This window comes from Leucopleurus acutus (genome assembly GCF_964270905.1).
Source record: "Leucopleurus acutus genome assembly, chromosome: 6".
Taxonomy (NCBI): Eukaryota; Metazoa; Chordata; class Mammalia; order Artiodactyla; family Delphinidae; genus Leucopleurus; species Leucopleurus acutus.
In genome coordinates, this window is record NC_139149.1 from 3783694 (window position 1) to 3805042 (window position 21349).

General features: G+C 39.4%; 1 protein-coding gene across 5 annotated transcripts in view; it reads left to right on the forward strand.

Annotated features, from left to right (window-relative positions):
* Window positions 1–21349, forward strand: part of TUBGCP5 (tubulin gamma complex component 5) — a 58612-nt gene that overhangs the window by 30234 nt on the left and 7029 nt on the right. For 4 of the 5 annotated variants that reach the window (XM_082840695.1, XM_082840696.1, XM_082840698.1 and 1 more), the window contains 11 exons: window positions 525–639; window positions 5964–6053; window positions 6815–6908; window positions 7404–7650; window positions 9388–9590; window positions 10654–10769; window positions 12273–12541; window positions 13516–13714; window positions 15212–15400; window positions 16216–16398; window positions 21142–21226. In XM_082840695.1, coding sequence (XP_082696821.1) covers window positions 525–639; window positions 5964–6053; window positions 6815–6908; window positions 7404–7650; window positions 9388–9590; window positions 10654–10769; window positions 12273–12541; window positions 13516–13714; window positions 15212–15400; window positions 16216–16398; window positions 21142–21226 — 1790 coding nt within the window. Of the gene's footprint in view, window positions 1–524; window positions 640–5963; window positions 6054–6082; window positions 6588–6814; window positions 6909–7403; window positions 7651–9387; window positions 9591–10653; window positions 10770–12272; window positions 12542–13515; window positions 13715–15211; window positions 15401–16215; window positions 16399–21141; window positions 21227–21349 lie in introns of those variants that run through there. The other variant, XM_082840699.1, reaches the window with a different exon arrangement.

A 21349-nucleotide genomic window follows, 5' to 3' on the forward strand; every position in this document is an offset into this window, starting at 1 on the left:
CATGTCTTTATCTGGTTTGGGAAGCAGGGTTATATTGGCCTCATAAAATGTTAGACAGCTCTCCCTTTTTCTGTTTTCTACAACAATCTGTATAAGATAGCTAATCCTTCAAACCCTGCTACTAGTCCTGAGGCTTTGGGGGTGCTTGGGAACATCTTAGGTTACCATTTCAATTTCTTTTATGATTATTGAATTATTCAAGTATACTGATTGTGTCTTTTTATTCATGGGTCATTTTAAAATCGAGTAATTTTTTTTTTTTTTTTTTTACTTTCTAGCAGTGACAATTAAATTTTGTATGTCTGTGTGTGTGTGTGTGTGTGTGTGTGTGTGTGTGTGTGTGTGTGTATGGTTTTAAGTAAATGATTATATATGTAAATGTTGTTGGGTAGCTGTTATTTTAAAGACCCTTTGTCAATTGAATATTTGAATGGAATCATAAGTCCAGATATTGTAGCAAAGCTGATCAAGTATTTTGTTGTTAACTCTTATAACTTACATGTAAATAAATTCCCTTCCACTAGATGAGTCAGATGCCCGAAGCTGGCTGGAACAACATGTGGTCCGTCAGTACTGGACAGTCAGGTCCTCGAGGTTTCCTCATAGTTTACATTTGCACTCCAATCTAGCTGCTGTCTGGTAAGAAGCTATTTTCCATTTCATGTGTTGATAGAGGAAACTTGGATGTTTTAATATTTGGTTTTGAATTGTGATTTAAATCAAATGCTTTCTTGAACTTTTTTTTAACAGTTTTCAAAATTGAAGTATTGAATTTACAGTGTTGTGTTAGTTTCAGGTATACAGCAAAGTGATTGTTATACATACATACATTTATGTATGTGTGTGTATATATAATCCTTTTTCAGATTGTTTTCCATTATGAGTTATTACAAGATGTTTAATATAGTTGCTTATCCTATACAGTAGGTCCTTGTTGTTTACCTGTTTTATATGTAGTAGGGTGTATATGTTAATCCCAAACTCCTAATTTATCTCTCCCCCCGTCTGCTATCCCCTTTGGTAGCAGTTTCTATTCTATGCCTATGAGTGCAATTATGTCTTATAAATAAGTTCATTTCTATCATTTTTTTAGATTCCACATATAAGTGATATCATATGATATTTGCCTTTCACTGTCTGACTTATTTCACTTAGTATGATAATCTCTAGGTCCATCCATGTTGCTGCAAATGGCAGTGTTTCATTCTTTTTATGGCTGAGTAATATTCCATTGTGTGTATGTGTGTGTGTGTGTGTACCACATCTTCTTTATCCATTCATCTGTCCATCTTTTGATGTACATGTAGGTTGATTCCATGTCTTATCTATTGTAAATAGTGCTGCTATGAACATTGGGGCTCTGTTTTTAGTTTTTTAAGGAACCTCTGCACTGTTCTCCATAGTGGCTGCACCAATTTACATTCCCACCAGCAGGGGAGGAGGGTTCCTTTTTCTCCAAATCCTCTCCAGCATTTATTATTTGTAGACTTTTTTTTTTTTTGTAGGACGCGGGCCTCTCATTGTTGTGGCCTCTCCCGTTGCGGAGCACAGGCTGCGGACGCACAGGCTCAGCAGCCATGGCTCACGGGCCCAGCCGCTCCGCGGCATGTGGGATCTTCCCGGACCGGGGCACGAACCCGTGTCCCCTACATTGGCAGGCGGACTCTCAACCACTGCGCCACCAGGGAAACCCTATTTGTAGACTTTTTAATGATGGCTATTCTGACTGGTATGAGGTGATACCTCATTGTAGTTTTGATTTGCATTTCTCTAATAATTAGTGTACTGAGCATTTTTTCATGTGCCTATTGGCTACTTGTATGTCTTTGGAGAAGTGTCTTTAGGTTTTCTACCCATTTTTTGATTGGGTTGTTTGTTTTTTTTCAAATTAAGCTGTATGAGCTGTTTATATATTTTGGAAATTAATCCCTTGTCATTTGCATCATTTGCAAATATTTTCTCCTTGTCAGTAGGTTGTCTTTTTGATTTGCTTATGGTTTCCTTTACTGTACAAAAACTTTTGAATTTAATTAGGTCCCATTTGTTTATGTTTCTCTTTATTTCCATTACTCTAGGAGATGGATCCAAAAAAATATTGCTGCGATTTATGTCAAAGAGTTTTCTGCCTATGTTTACCTCTAGGAGTTTTATAGTGTCCAGTTTTATATTTAGGTCTTTAATCCATTTTGAGTTTATTTGTGTATATGGTGTTAGAGTCTGTTCTAATTTCATTCTTTTACATGTAGCTGTCCAGTTTTCCCAGCACCAGTTATTGAAGCGACTGTTTTTCTCCATTGCATATTCTTGCCTCCTTTGTCGTAGATTAATTAACCATGAGTGTGTGGGTTTATTTCTGGGCTTTCTATCCTGTTCCATTGATCTATGTGTCTGTTTTTGTGCCAGTACCATACTGTATTAATTATTGTAATTTTGTAATATAGTCTGAAGTCAGGGAGCCTGATTCCTCCACCTTCATTTTTCTTTCTCAAGATTGTTTTGGCTATTCAAGGTCTTTTGTGTCTCCATACACATTTAAAATTTTCTTGTTCTGGTTCTGTGAAAAATGCGATTGGTAATTCGATAGGGATTGCATTCTGTAGATTGCCTTAGGTAGTATGGTCATTTTAACAGTATTGATTCTTCCAATCCAAGAATACGGTATATCTTTCCAGCTGTTTGTATCCTCTTCAGTTTCTTTCATCAGCGTCTTACAGTTTTTGGAGTACAGGTCTTTGACTCCTTAGGTAGGTTTATTCCGAGGTATTTTATTCTTTTTGATGCAATGGTAAATGGGATTGTTTCTTTAATTTCTCTTTCTGATATTTCATTGTTAGTGTATAGAAATACCACAGATTTCTATATATTAATTTTGTATCCAGCAACTTTACTGAATTCATTGATAAGCTCTAGTTGTTTTCTGGTAGCGTCTTTAGGATTTTCTTACATATATTATCATGTCATCTGCAAACAGTGACAGTTTTACTTCTTTTCCAATTTGGATTCCTTTTATTTATTTTTCTTCTCTGATGCTATGGCTAGGACTTCCAAAATTATGTTGAATAAATGTGGCAAGAGTGGGCATCCTTGTCTTGTGTCTAATGTTAGAGGAAGTGCTTTTGCCTTTGAGTATGATGTTAGCTGGGCTTATCGTATATGGCCTTTATTATGTTGAGGTATGTTCCCTCCACACCCATTTTTTTTAGAGTTTTTATGATAAATGGATGTTAATTTTGTCAAAAGCTTTTTCTGCATCTATTGAGATGGTCATGTAATTTTTATTCTTCAATTTATTAATGTGATGTATCACATTGATTTGCAAATGTTGAATCATCCTTGCATCCCTGGGATAAACCCCACTTGATCATGGTATATGATCCTTTTAATGTATTGTTCAAGTCAGTTTGCTAGTATTTTGCTGAGGACTTTTGCATCTGTGTTCATCAGTGATATTGGCCTGTAATTTTCTTTTTTTGTGATATCTTTGTCTGGTTTTGGTATCAGGGTGATGGTGGCCTCGTAGAATGAGGTCAGAAGTGTTCCTTCCTCTGCAATTTTTTGGAATAGTTTCAGAAGGATACGTGTTAACTCTTGTCTAAATGTTTGGTAGACTTCACCTGTGAAGCCATCTGGTCCTGGACTTTTGTTCGTTGGGGCTTTTTTTGATTACTGATCCAATTTAATTATTGGAAATTGATCTGTTCATATTTTCTATTTCTTCCTGATTCAGTCTTGGGAGATTGTACATTCCCAGGAATTTGTCCATTTCTTCTAGGTTGTTCATTTTATTAGGCGTACATTTGCTCGTGGTAGTCTCTTGTGACCCTTTGTATTTCTGTGGTGTCAGTTGCAACTTCTTATTCATTTCTGATTTTATTGATTTGGGCCTTCTCTCTCTTTTTTCTTTTTTTTTTTTTTTTTTTGATGAGTCTGATAAGCAAATTACCAAATTTGTTTATCTTTTCAAGGAACCAGTCCTCGGTTTCATTGATCTTTTCTATTATGTTTTTGTCTCTATTTCATTTACTTCCACTGTGGAGCTTTATGATTTTTCCTTTTACTAATTTTGGGTTTTATTTGTTCTTCTTTGAGTTAGGTTTGTATCACTATAAACATCCCTCTTAGAACTGCTTTTGCCGTGTCCAGTAGATTTGGATCGTTGTGTTTCCACTTTCATTTGTCTCCAGGTATTTTTTTATTTCCTCTTTGATTTCATCAGTGAGCTGTTGCAGACTGTGGTTTTCTTGCTTCTGGTGTCTGCCCCCTGGTGGGTAAGACTGGTCCAGGGGCTTCTTCAGGCTTCCTGCAGGAGGTACTGGTGCCTGCCCACTGATGTGTGAAGCTGGGTCTTGTCCCTCTTGTGTGCAGGGTTGTATCTGCGGGCATGTGTAGGGGTGGCTGTGGGCTCAGGAAGTCTAGGCAGCCTGTCTGCTGAGGCGAGGGGCTGTGTCCCTGCCCAGTTTGTTTCACCTGTGGCATCCCCACACTGGAGCCTAGAGCCTACTGGGTGGGACCAGGTCTTGGTGCCAAGAGGTCAACCTCCATGAGAGCTCACACAGGTGAATGCTCCCTGATATAGCCACCACCAGTGTCTTTGTTCCCAGGATGAGTCACCAGCCATCCCCCACCTCCCCAGGAAACCCTCCAAGACCAGCAGGTAGGTCTGGCCCAGGCTCCTATCATATTTCTGCCTTTGCCCTCAGTCGTGGTGCTCATGAGATTTTGTTTGTGCCCTTAAGAGTGGAGTCTCTATTTCCCTCCATCCTGTGGAGCTCCTGCAGTCAAGCCCCACTGGCCTTCAGAGCCAAATGCTCTGGGGGCTCCTCTTCCCGGTGCCAGACCCCCCAGACTAGGGCATGCCTCACGTGTGGGAGAACCTCTATAATATAATTATTCTTCGGTTTGTGGGTCACCCACCTGGGGAGTATCAGATTTGATTATATCACGAGTCTGCCTCTCCTACCTGTCTTGTTGTGGTTCCTTCTTTAATATTTTCTGGTATGTTTCAGTGTTTTTTATCAGTTTTTCTTTCCACAGTTAGTTGTAATTTTTCTGTGCTCATGAAAGGATGTGAGCTTAGGGTCCTTCTACTCTGCCATCTTGGCCGCTCTCCTCAGTCACTTATTCTTCATAACACTTTGCACTTGCCACTTAACCTGTGATCAGTTCCTCATCGAACTAGCTCCGTTTGCCTGATGAGCAGCAAGCCAAATGCTGAAACTCCAAGGTTTGCAGCAGAAAGGGTTTATTCACAAGGCAGCCAAGTGAGAAGGGAAAACAAATCTCAAATCTGCTTTTCCTTGAAGTTTTTAACAATTCCAATTAAGCAGAGTTTTTTTGTTTGTTTGTTTGTTTGTTTGCGCTACGCGGCCTCTCACCGTTGTGGCCTCTCCCATTGCGGAGCACAGGCTCTGGACGCGCAGGCTCAGCGGCCGTGGCTCACGGGCCCAGCCGCTCCGCGGCATGTGGGATCTTCCTGGACCGGGGCATGAACCCGTGTCCCCTGCATCGGCAGGCGGACTCTCAACCACTGCGCCACCAGGGAAGCCCTAAGCAGTTTTGTTATTTAATTATTATTTTTAAAGTGAAATTATTTAACTATAATCTGTCTTTTGATTTGTTATTTTCAAAGTGAATGGATTGGTTTATATTAGGCCATTTATTTGATTTCTGTTTTAGTGTACTTACTGCAAAAATAGTTACTATTTTTCCAAAACAACAATACATAGTTTTAAATATTTGCCTAAGTCGGCAATAAACTTAAAATTGCTCTGAAAGTGCTTCTCTGAGAGTATTTCAGTTGACTTGTGAAAATGAATATGGGAGGAAATTTAAAGTATGTATTATGTTTATTTGCTTATCGATTACTGGTTAAATTACCACTAAATTACACATATTCTTTGAGACTTCTACTTTTACTTAATGAGAAATCTTTTCATTGACATTTGATGTTTGTTATCTAATAGGGACCAACACTTGTACACCAGTGACCCATTATATGTTCCAGATGACAGAGTTTTTGTTACTGAAACGCAGGTTATTCGGGAAACCCTGTGGTAAGACCTGTTAACCTAATTCATAGTCTAAAGACTTTATTAATGAGAAGCAGAATTTTGGTTTTCTGAAGAAAGGTGTTTGAGGGTTTTTCACATGCATATTAGAAATAGACCATTAGGTATGAACCCAAATCAGGTCCCTGTGGACACCTAAATTTGGATTGGGAGACTCAGTAAGCCCAAACTTTAGAGTCAACCATGGAGATTTTGGTATATTTACCTCTTTTCCATTTAAATACTGTCATATATGATTTAACCAAGATTAGACTATCACTTTTTAAATATGTGAATTCAAGTTAAGGTTTCTAATTTTCTGCTTACTGCTTTTTAGGCAGAGCACATCAGTGAGAGTTACCTGTGCCCTGTACCTAGGAACCAGGAATCTCAGAATTTAGACTGTGTTCACACAAAAATGAAGATGAAGAATGTAACATGTAGTGCTGTTACTACTGAGATTTCCAGTTTCTGGTTCTCTCTGTCATAAAATATAATACTGACATGCTTAAAAGTGGGAAGATCTGTTTGGACCATCATGTATGTGAGGAAATGTTTTGACAGTACTGTTTTGTACTTTCTTAAAGATGGTATTGAAATAATCAGTCTTAAAGTAATCAGATAAAAGACTGATGTCTTATTTTCTAATTATCTGACCTCTTTGTCCTCCCTTACCCTCCCCTTCTGAATCTTTTATTAAAATTTCTTAGGCATTACTGTAGTGTATATTTTTCTAAACTTAAAGTACATTCATCTTTTTATTTCAGGTTACTTTCAGGGGTAAAAAAGCTCTTTATATTTCAGCTGATAGATGGAAAGGTAACTGTGAGGAACAACATTATAGTAACTCATTTGACAAATGTAAGTTATTTGTATTTACTGTAATTAAAATTAAATAATAAGATTTATGTAAATCATGGTTATGTAACTTTAGAACATTTTGTAAAATTAACTATTAAATATATTTAAGTTCCAAAAGGCAAAATTAAGTGTGTATTTTTATAGTGCTTAGTGAATTCTTTTATATTGTTTGTGGTGTTCATATTTAGTTTTGATTTGTATTTTCTGTCATTCTTTATTGGGAAAGCTGTCTACTGTAATTTTTTTGCCTACAGTACATTTACCTTATATTTATGTGTTTTTAAAAAGTGTAAGCCACAGTTCTATATTTTATAAAAATTAATGCTTACACTGTTTCCTCTGAATGTAAAACTAAATACTCGTTTTATTACTTTGTCTTTTACTAAGCATACTGTTTAAAAAAGTCACAAAAGAAATATTTTACAGTGAGGGGATATTAATTAGAATGCCTACAGAAGACTGACTTTAAATCATTCTGGTTTGCTTCTGTTGTAGAGCTGTTTACGATCAGTGCTAGAACAAATAGCAGCATATGGCCAGGTTGTGTTTCGACTCCAGGAGTTTATTGATGAAATCATGGGGCACAGCTCTGAAAGCATGTTACCTGGAAATGGTTCCGTTCCTAAGAAGTCGACAGAAGCACCTTTTAGAACATACCAGGCTTTCATGTGGGCCCTGTACAAATACTTCATTAGTTTCAAAGAGGAACTTACAGAAATTGAGAAGTGCATCATCAATAATGGTATTTAAATATTCTTCCCTTTTACGCATAACACACATAACTCATATTTTGAATGCCATTTAGGTTAATATAATACAAGATTTGAAAATTACATGGCAAATAAGTAATTCTCCTGGATACACTCATTTTTTTAATTATTTTAAATTTGTATTTTTAAGCCATTCACATCTCTAAAAATCCAAGCAGTATAGAAAGATTTACAGTGAAATTTTTTCCTGCTGCGTTAGTTCCCCAGCCCAGAGACAACCAACTGATCTATTTCTTGTACATCCTTCCAGAAATAATTTAGACATATGCAAGCAACATGTATTCATATACACATGCCTAGTAGTCTTTTAACTGCTCTCTTCAAATTGCTTTCTAATTTAAATTTTGAGGAATATACCATACAAGTATTTAAAGAGCCTCCTCGTTCTTTTTTACATATTGAGCATCTTATTGTATGGATGTATCATAGACCAGTCCCCTTTTGATGGACATTTGGGCTGTACCTGATCTTTTCCTGTTGGCAACAGTGCTGCAGTGATAACCACTTACATATAAGTAATTGTACACATGTGCACCAAGTTAGCTATAGCACAAATTCTTAAGAGTGGAATTGCTAAGTCAAAGAGTATGTGATGGCATATGTGATTTTAGTAGATATTGCCACATTGTTCTCCACGGAGGTACAGATAAATAACTTTACACCCTTGCCAGCAATATATATGAGTACCCGTTTGTTCCCAGTCTTGCCAGCAGTGTGTTATCAAACTTTTAGGTCTTCATCAATATGACAGGTGAAAATGGTAACCCAGTGCATGCAGGTTTTCCCCCTTAACTTTTATTTACAACTAATGCAAAAAATAGTGCATTGAAGTCCCATGTTCCCATCACCCAGCATCCTCCAGTGTTGACACCTATAGGACGTTATCAAAACTAGGAAATTGACATTGGCATAGTACATTAACTAATCTGCAGGTCTGACATGGGTTTCACCAGTTTTGCAGGGCCTTGTTTTTTTGCAAGGAGGTAAGCAGTATCTTTCTGCCGTTCTTTTACATTTTATCACATGTGTAGATCTCTATGACCACCTCCATATTTAGGGTTCAGAGCTGTGCCATCCTGACGAAGGGACTTGCTCTTGTTACCTTTAGTAGTCACCCTCTCCACCTCCCCTCACTAAAACAGGAGCCCATTGTAGTCTGTTTTGTATCTGCCCAGAGTAGTTTTATTCTGCATTCATTTTTCATAAGTGAGGTTGAGTATCTTTCTGTATGTTTAAGAATTGCTTGAATTTCCTTTTCCATGAATTGTCACTTCCTTTATTCATTATTTTTCTGCTGAGTTGTCTTTTCCTTCTTTAGGGGGTTCTTTTTTGGGGGAAATCAGTTCCTTGTAACATGAGATTAAAACCTGCCATCCTGGGCTTCCCTGGTGGCGCAGTGGTTGAGAGTCCGCCTGCCGATGCAGGGGACACAGGTTCGTGCCCTGGTCTGGGAAGATCCCACATGCCGCGGAGCGGCTGGGCCCGTGAGCCATGGCCACTGAGCCTGCGCATCCAGAGCCTGTCCTCCGCAACGGGGGAGGCCACGACAGTGAGGGGCCCACGTACTAAAAAAAAAAAACAAAAAACCAATAAAAAACCTGCCACCCTCCGGTTTGCCATGCCTTTCCATAAGTAGCTTAGCATTTATATCACATTTTGAATGCAGATATTTTTCCTTGCTAATAAGTTTGATTTCTTGATATTTGCAGATACTACAATAACTCTTGCAATAGTGGTGGACAAGTTATCACCTCGATTGGCTCAGCTCAAGGTTCTGCACAAAGTGTTTAGTACTGGAGTAGCAGAAGTTCCACCTGACACTCGAAATGTCGTTCGAGCATCTCACCTGCTCAACACCCTGTATAAAGCCATCCTTGAATATGACAATGTTGGAGAAGCCTCTGAGCAAACTGTATGTGGGGATCCTTGTCTAGTCCACCGTGTGTGACTAATTCTGCTCAGCCATAGGAGTGGTCAATAGCTTGTCATAGATATTTGTAAAAATAGTATGTCAGACAGTTGTTGTGAGTTTTCAAATTAGATTCTAAATTTGAGGCTGCAGGAAACTAGCTTTTCATCTATAATTGCCAAGATCACCAGATGTATGAGGCAAGAATAAAACAAAACATAAAAGCAAGATGTGAAAAATACCTAGCTGATTTTTATAGATATTTGTAATAACTCTTTCTTAAATAAAAATACAGATCTATTATATGAGGTATCTAGAGTAGTCAAATTCATAGAAACAGAGAAGAGAATGGTGGTTACCAGGGACCGGGGGAGAGGAGAAAATGGGATAGGTAATGGGTACAGAGTTTCAGTTTTGTAGCCTGAAAAAGGTTTAGGAGGTCTGTTTTCATAACAATATGAATACATTTAACACTACCAAACTGTACACTTTAAAATGGTTAAGACAGTGTAGTTTATATTATGTATTTTTTTACCACAATTTTAAAAAATACAAATCTAGACTTTAATCTAGAAAGCCACATGTTTCTTTGGGCACATAATTTAGGCGTTTTGCCTAGTTTGTTGGTGTGACTCTTTTTCCTCACCATTTTGATACTGCATTTCAATAAAAAGTTGATTTCTTTCAGCTCTGTAATTTCTTTTTATTAGGAACTATAGTAGAACAGAATCACTTCCTTGTTGTTAATGAACATTTTGCTAATAGCACTATTTGGATAGGATAACCATATACCAGTTTGGACTGTCCAGTTTAGACCTGTTGTCCCTGGGTAACTTTCACTCCTAAGAGGGTCCTGCTATGGACAATATGGTCTTCTCATATTTAGGTGAGGTTTTTCATAAGGATTTTATAGCATATGGTTAGGATTTTTAATTTCTTACTTTGTTTCAAAAAACATAGAAACTGGATCACTTTTTAAAAGGTGCTTCAGAAACGCTCGAACCTCATTTAATCCAGAGACGAGGGAGTTCTGAGAATGGATGTGCGTGCTGCGCTGTCTCCTCAGGTCTCCTTGCTGTTCTCGCTCTGGGTGGAGACCGTGCGGCCCTACCTGCAGACTGTAGATGAGTGGATCGTGCATGGGCACCTGTGCGACTGTGCCCGGGAGTTCATCATCCAGAGGTGAGGGAGGCACAGCAGGAGCTGGCTTTACCTCTCTTCTCCCATGTGGAGATCGTACACTTCTGTTAGCTTCACCTGATCCATAGGCAGGTTCTTTTGCATTTTTATAGATGACATCAGGTACCAGTGCAAAAATATTTTTCCAAGTTTTATGTCAATCACAGCTTTGCTTATTAGCAAATTATATTTTTGAGTGATAGTGTGTTTTTGGCTGGCTGGTATGGTGAAAGGCACACTGAGTCCCTTAAAATGAATTAGGTGATGTCAGATGGCTTCATTAAAGGGAACCAATGGGAATAAATTATCTGTGAGACAAAAGGTGTGAAAATATTACAGAATATGCCTCTAATATATTTATTTCTCCTAATTAGCTGCTCTTTTTACCTATTTAGTATAATATTTAATAAAACAATTAAGGAAAATCTTGATCATCATAAAATCTATGATGATTCCCCTTCATTTAATTGATTTTTCTGAACAGAATCATGGAAACTGCAATGTAGAACTATTTGCACTCTCTTAACTCAGTCTTAAGTTCTGCACTCTGTACAGATACATGTTTATTGTTTTGTTTTAATTTATTTATTTATTTTATTTTTGGCTGCGTTGGGTCTTTGTTGCTGCATGCGAGCTTTCTCTAGTTGTGACGAGTGGGGCCTACTCTTCGTTGCAGTGCATGGGCTTCTCATTGCAGCGGCTTCTCTTGTTGCAGAGCACGGGCTCTAGGCATGCGAGCTTCAGTAGTTGTGGCTCGCAGGCTCTAGAGCACAGGCTCAGTAGTTGTGGTGCATGGGCTTAGTTGCTCCACAGCGTGTGGGATCTTCCCAGACCAGGGCTCGAACCTGTGTACCCTGCATTGGCAGGCAGATTCTTAACCACTGCGCCACCAGGGAAGTCCCTGGATACATGTTTTTATTGATAGCTATCCATTTAACTCATCAGGGAGAGTAACTTAGAGCTACAGAAAGGTAACCCTGTTTACACAGTGCTCATATAAAAGAACTGGCCTTTCTTTAGCTGAATCTTGGGTCTCATTATGTCTTGTTTCTTCTGTTGCACATGAGGATTTTTGTAAAAACGGGATTCTGACTATCCTCAGGGGGTGATGAGTACACCTTGTTTCATTGTTAAAATAGTCCAGTGGAAATAGTTGTGGAAGAAAAGATGTGGAATTCTGGAGTTTACTTTCAGAGGAGATGGGTAAACTTTTATTCTACCTTTAAAGAGAACCAAATTAATCATATTTTGTTTAATTCCAATTCAGGAAACTTTCTGCATAGTTAGATTTTACCTATGCCATTCAGAGTATTTGTCCACTTTTCTATGTTAAGCTGAAGTCAGGTAAAACATTTGTCCCATTTTACCTAAAGATTGCATTGTTTTACTAATAATTGATATTACTATGTTTTGGAATGTTTGGACAACATGCCTAAGCTAGAATAGATATACTGTTGTTTTTAAGGAAGAGAAGTTAAAGTTTAAAATTCTTTTGAATCCCTATAGAAACAAGAATGTTCCGGTAAATCACAGAGACTTTTGGTATGCAACTTACACGCTATACAGTGTATCGGAAAAGACAGAAAACGAAGAAAAAATGAGTGATAACGCTAGCGCGAGTTCTGGCAGTGATCAAGGGCCCTCCAGCAGGCAGCACACCATGGTGTCCTTCCTGAAACCTGTCCTTAAGCAGATCATAATGGCTGGCAAGTCAATGCAGCTGCTGAAGAACCTGCAATGCATGGAGAGCACCACGTGCCAAGCCACAGCCAGAGGTAACCCCTTAGTGATGGAGCAGCTGCTCCAATCTTCACGCTTGCCATTCTGAGATATGACATTATTTTGCAGTTTGAAAATTATCAAAGCCTTTTATTTTCTTGGAACTGATCACCATGATCAAATTGATAGATCACGCTGCTCTGACTGAAAAAAGATTGTCCTCGTTGGAAACTTTTATCACGATGTTTGAAAGGCAGTGATAATATGTTCCACATGCATTTTACTTATTCTTGATGCCTTAGGACTGGTCCTTTAACAATAATTCTCTGGTATTTCTTAATGCAGAGCAGCATTTGGCACCTGAGGACATGAACTCTGGCAGATAGGAATTTGTTGGTGAGCGGTTCAGACTTGATCATAGGTTTTGAGAAAATCTTGATATAATTTGTGGTCTTTTTGGATGTAATTTAAGCAATATACTTAAGGTTTTATCAACTGTCTAAAAAGGCTTTGAGAGGTATAGGTGTGACCTTAGTTGTTTTGTTTGTAAATCATCTTAATGTTACGTTAATTAGTTTAAATTATTATATCTACTTTAAGTAATATTTTCACTTTGTGGAATGTTTCCTTTTTAACTGAATAATAAAACGTAAAGAACTTTCCAGGGCCACTGTTCAAAGTGTTTTTCCCAATGTAATTATGACTCCTATTAGTGTTATCATAGTGCTATCTAGTATAATGGTAACTTTACTTTCAGGCTTCCTGCTTAAGCTGTTACTCTGTTCAGAAAAAAACTAGCTTATACTTTGAATGTTTAACCATGAACTTTGCAATTGTCTAACGGAGGTTATAAAAATGTTTAGTTGTACTAAGGGTACTATACTGTAAGGGTAACAAAACAGGGATAGACCTTCATAGGCCAAAGGAAAAATACCAGGCTATAATATATTTAGATAAGTTTACTTAATATTTCTTAATGTTAGTTATTTACTAGAACATAATGCATCTTACACATTTCTTTATGTTTCAGATGCAGAAAGAAAAAGTCTGTATACCCTGTTTCTGGAGTCTGTGCAGTCTCGTCTTCGACACGGAGAAGACTCCACTGCACAGGCCCTCACTGAGCAACAGGCCACCAGAGAGACCCTCATTAAGATGCAGTCCATTGCCGAGAGGCATCTTGAACTGGATGATGTTCATGATCCGCTGCTGGCGATTAATTTTGCAAGGTGATACGCACCTGCAGGATTTTCAATGATTGAAATGGCAGAATCTGTGCTGCAATATTTAGTAACTGTTTATCTCTGCCAGGTAGGGCTTTCCAGCCTTAAAAATAGAAACCTTTGTAGCCTCTCCTTTCTAATGAATGAAATACAAGAATATATTGCATTCATTTATTTCAGATACATAACTTAGCCTCCTTATTATTTGTGAAAGTCCACAGATTATCATGAGCCCTAGGCCCATGGGCAGCGCTGTCACTCATACAGAAGATGCTCATGGAAGTTAGGGGTCCTGGGACATGTTGAGTCAGACCCTCCCGATGTATCTTGGCCCTTAGGGGCTTTTAGATAATTGCCCCAATGAAATAAATTATTAATACCCACACAATACCCTGTTTATTGTCTAATGGCCGTCATTCACTTCTTTCAACCCTAAGGGCTAGAAAGACCTACTCAGTACTTGATCTTTTAGGCAGAAGCAACTCTGTGAAGGTCTGCTTCACACAAAGAATACTTTGAGGAAAAAGATTTTTATTTCTGTAATAGTTGGTAATTTTACGACTAAAGGTAAATACGGGACTACAGAGTTTTGATTTAAGAGAATTCTGTTGAGATGAATGAATAAAGAACATGTGGTGTATATGTATACAGTGGAATACTACTCAGTCATTAAAAAGAATGAAATTCTGCCATTTGCAGCAATATGGATGGACTTAGAGGGTATTATGCTTAGTGAAGTAAGTCAGATGGAGAAAAACAAATAATGTATGATATCACTTATATGGGAAATCTAAAAAATACAGGGCTTCCCTGGTGGGTCAGTGGTTAAGAATCCGCCTGCCAATGCAGGGGACACGGGTTCAATCCCTGGTCCAGGAAGATCCCACATGCTGCGGAGCAGCTAAGCCCATGAGCCACAACTACTGAGCCCGTGTGCCACAGCTTCTGAAGCCCACGTGCCTAGAGCCCACGCTCCGCAACAAGAGAAGCCACTGCAATGAGAAGCCTGTGCACCGCAATGAAGAGTAGCACCTGCTTGCCACAACTAGAGAAAGCCCACGCACAGCAACGAAGACCCAACGCAGCCAAAAAATAAATAAATAAATTTTAAAAATAAAAAATACAAGAAACTGGTAAATATGACAAAAAAGAAACAGACTGACAGATACAAAGAACAAAATATTGGTTTACCAGTAGGGAGAGGGAAGGGGGAGGGGTGAGATAGGGGTGAGGAATTAAGAGATAACAAATTACTATGTATAAAATAAATAAGCTACAAGGATATATTGTACAGCACAGGGAATATGCCAATATTTTATAATAACTATAGAGTATAACCTTTAAAAATTGTGCATCACTGTGTTGTACACCTGAAACTTATATAATATTGTAAATCAGCTGTACCTCCATTAAAAGACAAAAAAAGAATTGATGTCTTTTTTTGAAAAGAGAATTCTGTTGACAGCAGCTCTTACAAAGAAGACTCATATTTTTATATTAAAGGTTGTATTTGGAACAGAGTGACTTTCACGAGAAGTTTGCTGGTGGAGACATATGTGTGGATAGATCATCAGAATCTGTGACTTGCCAGACTTTTGAATTAACGCTGAGATCTTGCCTCTATCCTCATATTGACAAACAGTATCTAGATTGCTGTGGAAACCTCATGCGAACTCTAAAAAAAGATTACAGGTATGAGGAGTGGTTTCATTTGGGAGGTAGTCGGTAGTTTATTGTACTTTAAGAATAGCTGAAGTTATTTTTAAACCTAGATTTCAAGCTAATTTTTGTTAGAGTAGGGAATGGATAGGCAATAAACAATTTTCTTTTGAGAAGATCAGTAGACCATCAGTGTTTTCCTAACTTTATTGTGAAATTTGTTTCTGAGAATTTATCCCAAATGAAATACAGAAAAAGCTTGTTACACAAAAATGCTTGTCACGAAGTTTGCTATCAGAGAAAAAACATGAAATTACTTAGTAATGGATGACTAGTTCTTTAAATTGTGGCATATCCATAAATATGCACATCCATTTTAAAATATGGCATATTCATTTCCATGTATGAACTTTGTAAAGTTCATACAAATTATGTTTATGCAGAGTTTTAAATAATGTAAAGTTTCTTAAATCTTAAAAAATAGGATATATAATATGGTAGGAACTATTTTTTTTAATGCATGGAAAAAAGACTGGGAAGAACTACCCTAAATATTAACAGTGGAAATTCATCATGAATAGTAGATTTGGATTAACTTTTTTTATTACACTTTTGTGACTTTGCCAAATTTTCTTCAATGTTATAGAAAAATAACTTCTTTCTGATTATTAAAAGTAAACCATATGCTGTTTTTATTATTTTTGAAAATCTTTAAGATGTATTAGTATTTCTAATTTTAGTAAATGTACAGTGTAAACGCGTTTCACTAAAAATGATACCTGATCCTGATCTAGAATCCTATCTTATGAGCCTAAGATTTTTCTGTCACTTATTTTCTCTTCATTCAGGTTGGTTGAGTACTTACAGGCCATGAGGAATTTCTTCTTAATGGAAGGGGGAGATACCATGTATGACTTCTACACGTCAATTTTTGATAAAATAAGAGAAAAGGAAACTTGGCAGAATGTGTCTTTTCTTAATGTCCAGCTTCAAGAAGCAGTAGGACAGCGTTATCCTGAAGACAGTTCACGGTAAAATATGGGAGGACCTTTTATTTTAAAAATTATAAGATAATCCATGTGTCACGAACTCTTCTCTTTTATATGTTATCTTATTTAATCCTCACACCAACCCCTATGAGTTTTACTAATGTTATTTTACACATTAGAAAACTGAGGCAGGGACTTCCCTGGTGGTCCAGTGGGTAAGACTCCAGGCTCCCAGTGCAGGGAGCCCGGGTTCGATCCCTGGTCAGGGAACTAGATCCCACATACCGCAACTAATAGTTCATATGCCGTAACGAAAAAGATCCCTCATGCCACAGCAAAGATCCCACGTGCTACGACTAAGACCTGACACAGCCAAATAAATAAATATTTTGAGAAAAAAAAAAAGCTGAGACAGCAGCAACTTGCCCACTGAATGAGAGGAGATGTGAGATGGCACCGTGTGGTCTCTCAGGGTCTGATGGCCTTGCTCACATGGCTGGAGTCCATACTGGCTGCCTTCCTGCCCCACCCTTGCCCTCCAGCCGGCTGCACCAGCCTTCATTGTGATGTCACAGGCGGTGTTCTGAGAGAGTGAGAGCAGAGCCCTTGGCACTGGCCAAGACCTGAGCTGCAGGCCTCACCTCACAGACCCTTACTTCCACCACAGACCAAGTCAGAGGCCAGCCCAGTTAGAGGGGAAATAGATTCCACCACTTTTCACAGACAGCGTTGCCTGTTTTCAAGCTGTTGTACTGGTTTATCCCCGGCTCGGGAACTCACCTTCCCTCCTCCCTGTCAGTCGGCCTGCTGAGCACCTGGGCCAGGTCTGTGGGTTGATGCCATTAAATCTTTGTATAACAGAGGCTCATTTTCCACCCTGCTTGTTCGTCCTTTTTCCTGTTCCGTGTCCTTGCTTGGCTACCTTTCTTGGCTCCCTCAGTGGCCCTTGAAAAGTAATAATGATAATAATTAACATTTATTACATGCCACTTAGGACATTATTTTCCTCACAGCCATGCCAGGTTACTAACCATCTACTACTTAGTAGTAGATAAAATAATTCCTTTTATTTATGTCATGTGTCCTTTGATGATTCCATAGAAGTAGAATTTTCATCAATTATTAGTAAAAGCAGGGTAACAGCTAGATTCTTTTCATAGTAAGGAATTAGTGCCTAGTAATCCTCAGGGGGGGCCAGGGAAGGCTAAAGTTATATTTTTCACTATCAATAGAAACTCATGAATTTTGTTATTTTTAGTATGTTTCAATCTATTACAGTTATTCTTTTTTTCTTGCTCAGACTGTCCCATCTTTACCCAGACGGAACTCCTTCACTTGACTCTAGTAATCTTGGAGAGCATCTTTGCTTTCAGGACTGGATGTCTGGACTCATCCTGTGCACTTCCTGCCCCAGGCTCTGCACCTCTTCCAGGATCACTGGTCCTGTCTGTTCTGTGGCTTTAAAAGCCCTTGGTCTGTGTCCCAGAGTGTTCGTCTATACTGGATTATCAGTACTTCTGGGCTCACTCAGTGGATGGAGCTAGGAAATATGTAGAAAGAGGAAGATGAATCATAAGCTCATATTGATATTTCCAGTATGTGTTAAAGATTATAGGATTTCACTTTTTTGATTTTCTTTTGTATCTTCCCTTGAGTGCTTCCTAACTCATGAACATAAATATTTATTATATTTATTCTATAATAAATCATAATAGTTCCAAAGTAACAATAACAGCAACAAGCCCACTGAGAGTTTAAAACATGCTTGTGACTATATTCTCTTCCTGTACTTTCAAGTCATCAGAATCCTGTATTTCAGGGTCACCTGGAACAATTCTCAATGTGATTATACCACAAATATAGGGCTGGGTTCATTTGTTTTATTTTCTACTTTTAGGAATCACTTCATTTTTATTTTTCTTGATTCCATTTTGTTTTTTAATTGTATAAAACAGCTATATATTTCTTAAGTTAAAATCATTGATACAAAATTACTTTTAGGGAGCTCTGGCTTCTGTTCCTATTCCTGTCCATTTTCTCTCTTTCCTCATAACCTTTTTTTATTAGATTTTATTTTATCCTTCCAGTGTTTATTTTTTGGAACCAAAACCGTATGTGTACATATTCCTTTTTCTCCTCACATGTTACAGAAAAGGAAGCACACAGTGTGCACTCTGTAACACCTGCTTAACTTTTCTTAAGTAGATAATACATCTGACCCACTGCATTGCAGGCTAGAGAGCTTGTCCTCACTACTTTACAGCTGATTGTGTTCATTCAACCAGGTGTCCTGTTGGTGGACACGTGGATTCTGTTCTTCTGCGATGTATGTATGCAGTGACTGGTCTTGTGCATTTCGCTTCTTATTTTTGCCAGTGTAACTTTGGAGTATTTTTCTAGAATGGGATTGCCAGGTAAAAGGGTAAACACCTGTGTAACTCTGCTAGCTGTTACCAAATTCCTCTTCATAAAGGCTGTATTTTTTCTAATTCCCACCAGCAATGAGGCTTTCTCCACAGCCTCACCAACAGAGTATGTTGTCAGACTTTCAGATTTCTGCCAGTGATGATGAAAAATGATGTCTCAGTGTAGTTTTAATTTAATTTAATTTAATTTAGTTTAATTTAATGGGACCCCTTCTCCTATGGCTTCCATGTGTTCTAGGTGCCTGTCTGTGCCCTCAGTCTCCCTGAGTCTGCACCCACAGGTCTCCTTCCCGGTTCCAAGCTCCCCTGCCCTGCCCATACCCCTCCCTTGTCACTGGTGCTCCTTCTGCATCCTCCCTGTGAGCCCCTTGCCCTCCGCCCACCCTTAGCATAGCTTCTCGCTCTCCTGCCTGGGGCACCTTCGTTCCATGTCGATGGCTTCAGCGACCGCTAGTGACCTGCAGGTCAGTACCTTTAGCCCAGGTGTCTGCACAACCAGTGCCTCATGACTTTCCTCAGATGCCATGTGTCCAAAACTGAGCTTCATCGTTTTCTCAGCCCTTTGTTTCTTCTGGATGGGACCACTGTTCATCCCAGTGCCCAGTGTAGCTCACCTTAGATTCCTTCCTCTCTGCCGGCCCCCACATACCCTGGTCCCTCGGTTCTGCCTCCTGGATGACATTCCCCATGCCCTTCAGTGCTCACTGGAGAGCACCTCCCTGCCGCCTGCTAACCAGCTGTCTCGGCATCTCTCCCTTCCCACTTGGCCCTCTAGGGCCACACGGGACACTAGCCGCCCCACCCCCACGCATGCTTGGGCTGCTTGGCGCCTTGGAGCAGACGGGCCGAGCTTCTCCTGAGAGAGAGAGCTTTTCACTGTCTGGCTCCCCACCTCGCTTCTTGTGCACACAGAGACAGACACATCACCTTCTCTCTCCACCATACTTCCCACTTCAGGGATTTGGGACATTTGTGTTTTCCCCGAGAGCTGTACTCTCTCCCCCAGGAGCCTTCACGTGTCTGCACCCTCCAGTTACCTGAGTTAGCTGCTCTCCCATGGGCATGGCCAGCAGTTGTCTGCACTCCGCAAAGCTCTGCCCCCCTGGCTTGGTGACTGGAGGGTGACTGCACGTTTTGTATGCTCTGGGCTATGAGCCCCTGGAGGGGGGCAGGGATTGGCTTTTTATCACCTGCTTAGTGCAGCACTTGACAAGGTATTCAGTAGCTGCCTACTAAGTACTTGGTAGATGCACGTGTAACAGACTTACAAGCTAAAAAAATTCTGACTAGTCTGTGACATGGAATGAATTGGCTAAACTTGTAAGTCACACACCGACCCTTACATCTCTGGTTGTAAGGCTAACTCCTGCCTTGGCCTTCAAGTTAACCTTCCGTGGGCTGCATCCAGGCATCGTCACAGGTGCCTCTGTATCCTGGGAGAGTCACGTCCTTTCTCAGCACAGTGACAGAACTGCTCTGAGGAGTGAAGGAAATAAGTGCCTGGCTCAGGAACATTTCCATGCCCTATGGTAGCTGCATTCTGTTGAGAGTCACACTCAGACTAGTTGGGCAGGAGTGGATGAAGCCATGTGTGACACCTTTGCTTTAGAAGCAGACCCCATTCTTGTTTGTTTGTTTTTTTAACATCTTTATTGGAGTATAATTGCTTTACAATGGTGTGTTAGTTTCTGCCCCATAACAAAGCGAATCAGCCATACACATACATATGTCCCCATATCTCTTCCCTCCTACGCCTCCCTCCCTCCCACCTTCCCTATCTCACCCCTCCAGGCGGTCACAAAGCACTGAGCTGATCTCCCTGTGCTATGCGGCTGCCTCCCACCAGCTATCGGTTTCACACTTGGTAGTGTATATATGTACATGCCACTCTCTCACTTTCAGACCCCATTCTTGCCCACACACTTGCATATGCCTGCTCTCCAGGGTGAGAACAGCCTCTCCCGCCACCAGACACACACACACACACTCCCTCTCCCTCTCTCTCTCTGTCTCTCTGTCTCTCCCCACCCTCTCTCCTGCCACCCCCAACAGAGTGTCTGTCTCCTGAGCCTCTCGCTGAACTCTACCAGGACTAGGCACCTGCCAAATACAGTTAACCTTCCCTGACTTTGTCTTTTTTCCTAAGTAATTTACTATAAGTATCTTCATTTTTATAGCTAAACCCATTATTTAAAAATTTTGCCCCCCTTCTTTATTTCTAAAACCTGATTTCTATTCTGGAATATATGTTTAGAAAAATATGGAATATCTGCATTCCTTTTATGAAATGTCTTTTTGGAATATATAAATTAAATAACTCAAAATGCTAAATAACTAAAACTTTTATTTCTTTACCTAGTCTATCTATATCTTTTGAAAATGTTGACACAGCTAAGAAGAAACTCCCTGTTCATATCTTAGATGGTCTGACCCTGAGCTATAAGGTATGTGCTGATACTCTAAGAACATTTTCTATTAAAATTAAGGCATACAAGGGACTTCCCTGGCGGTCCAGTGGTTAAGACTCCGCACTTCCAATGTAGGGGGCGCGGGTTCGATCCCTGGTC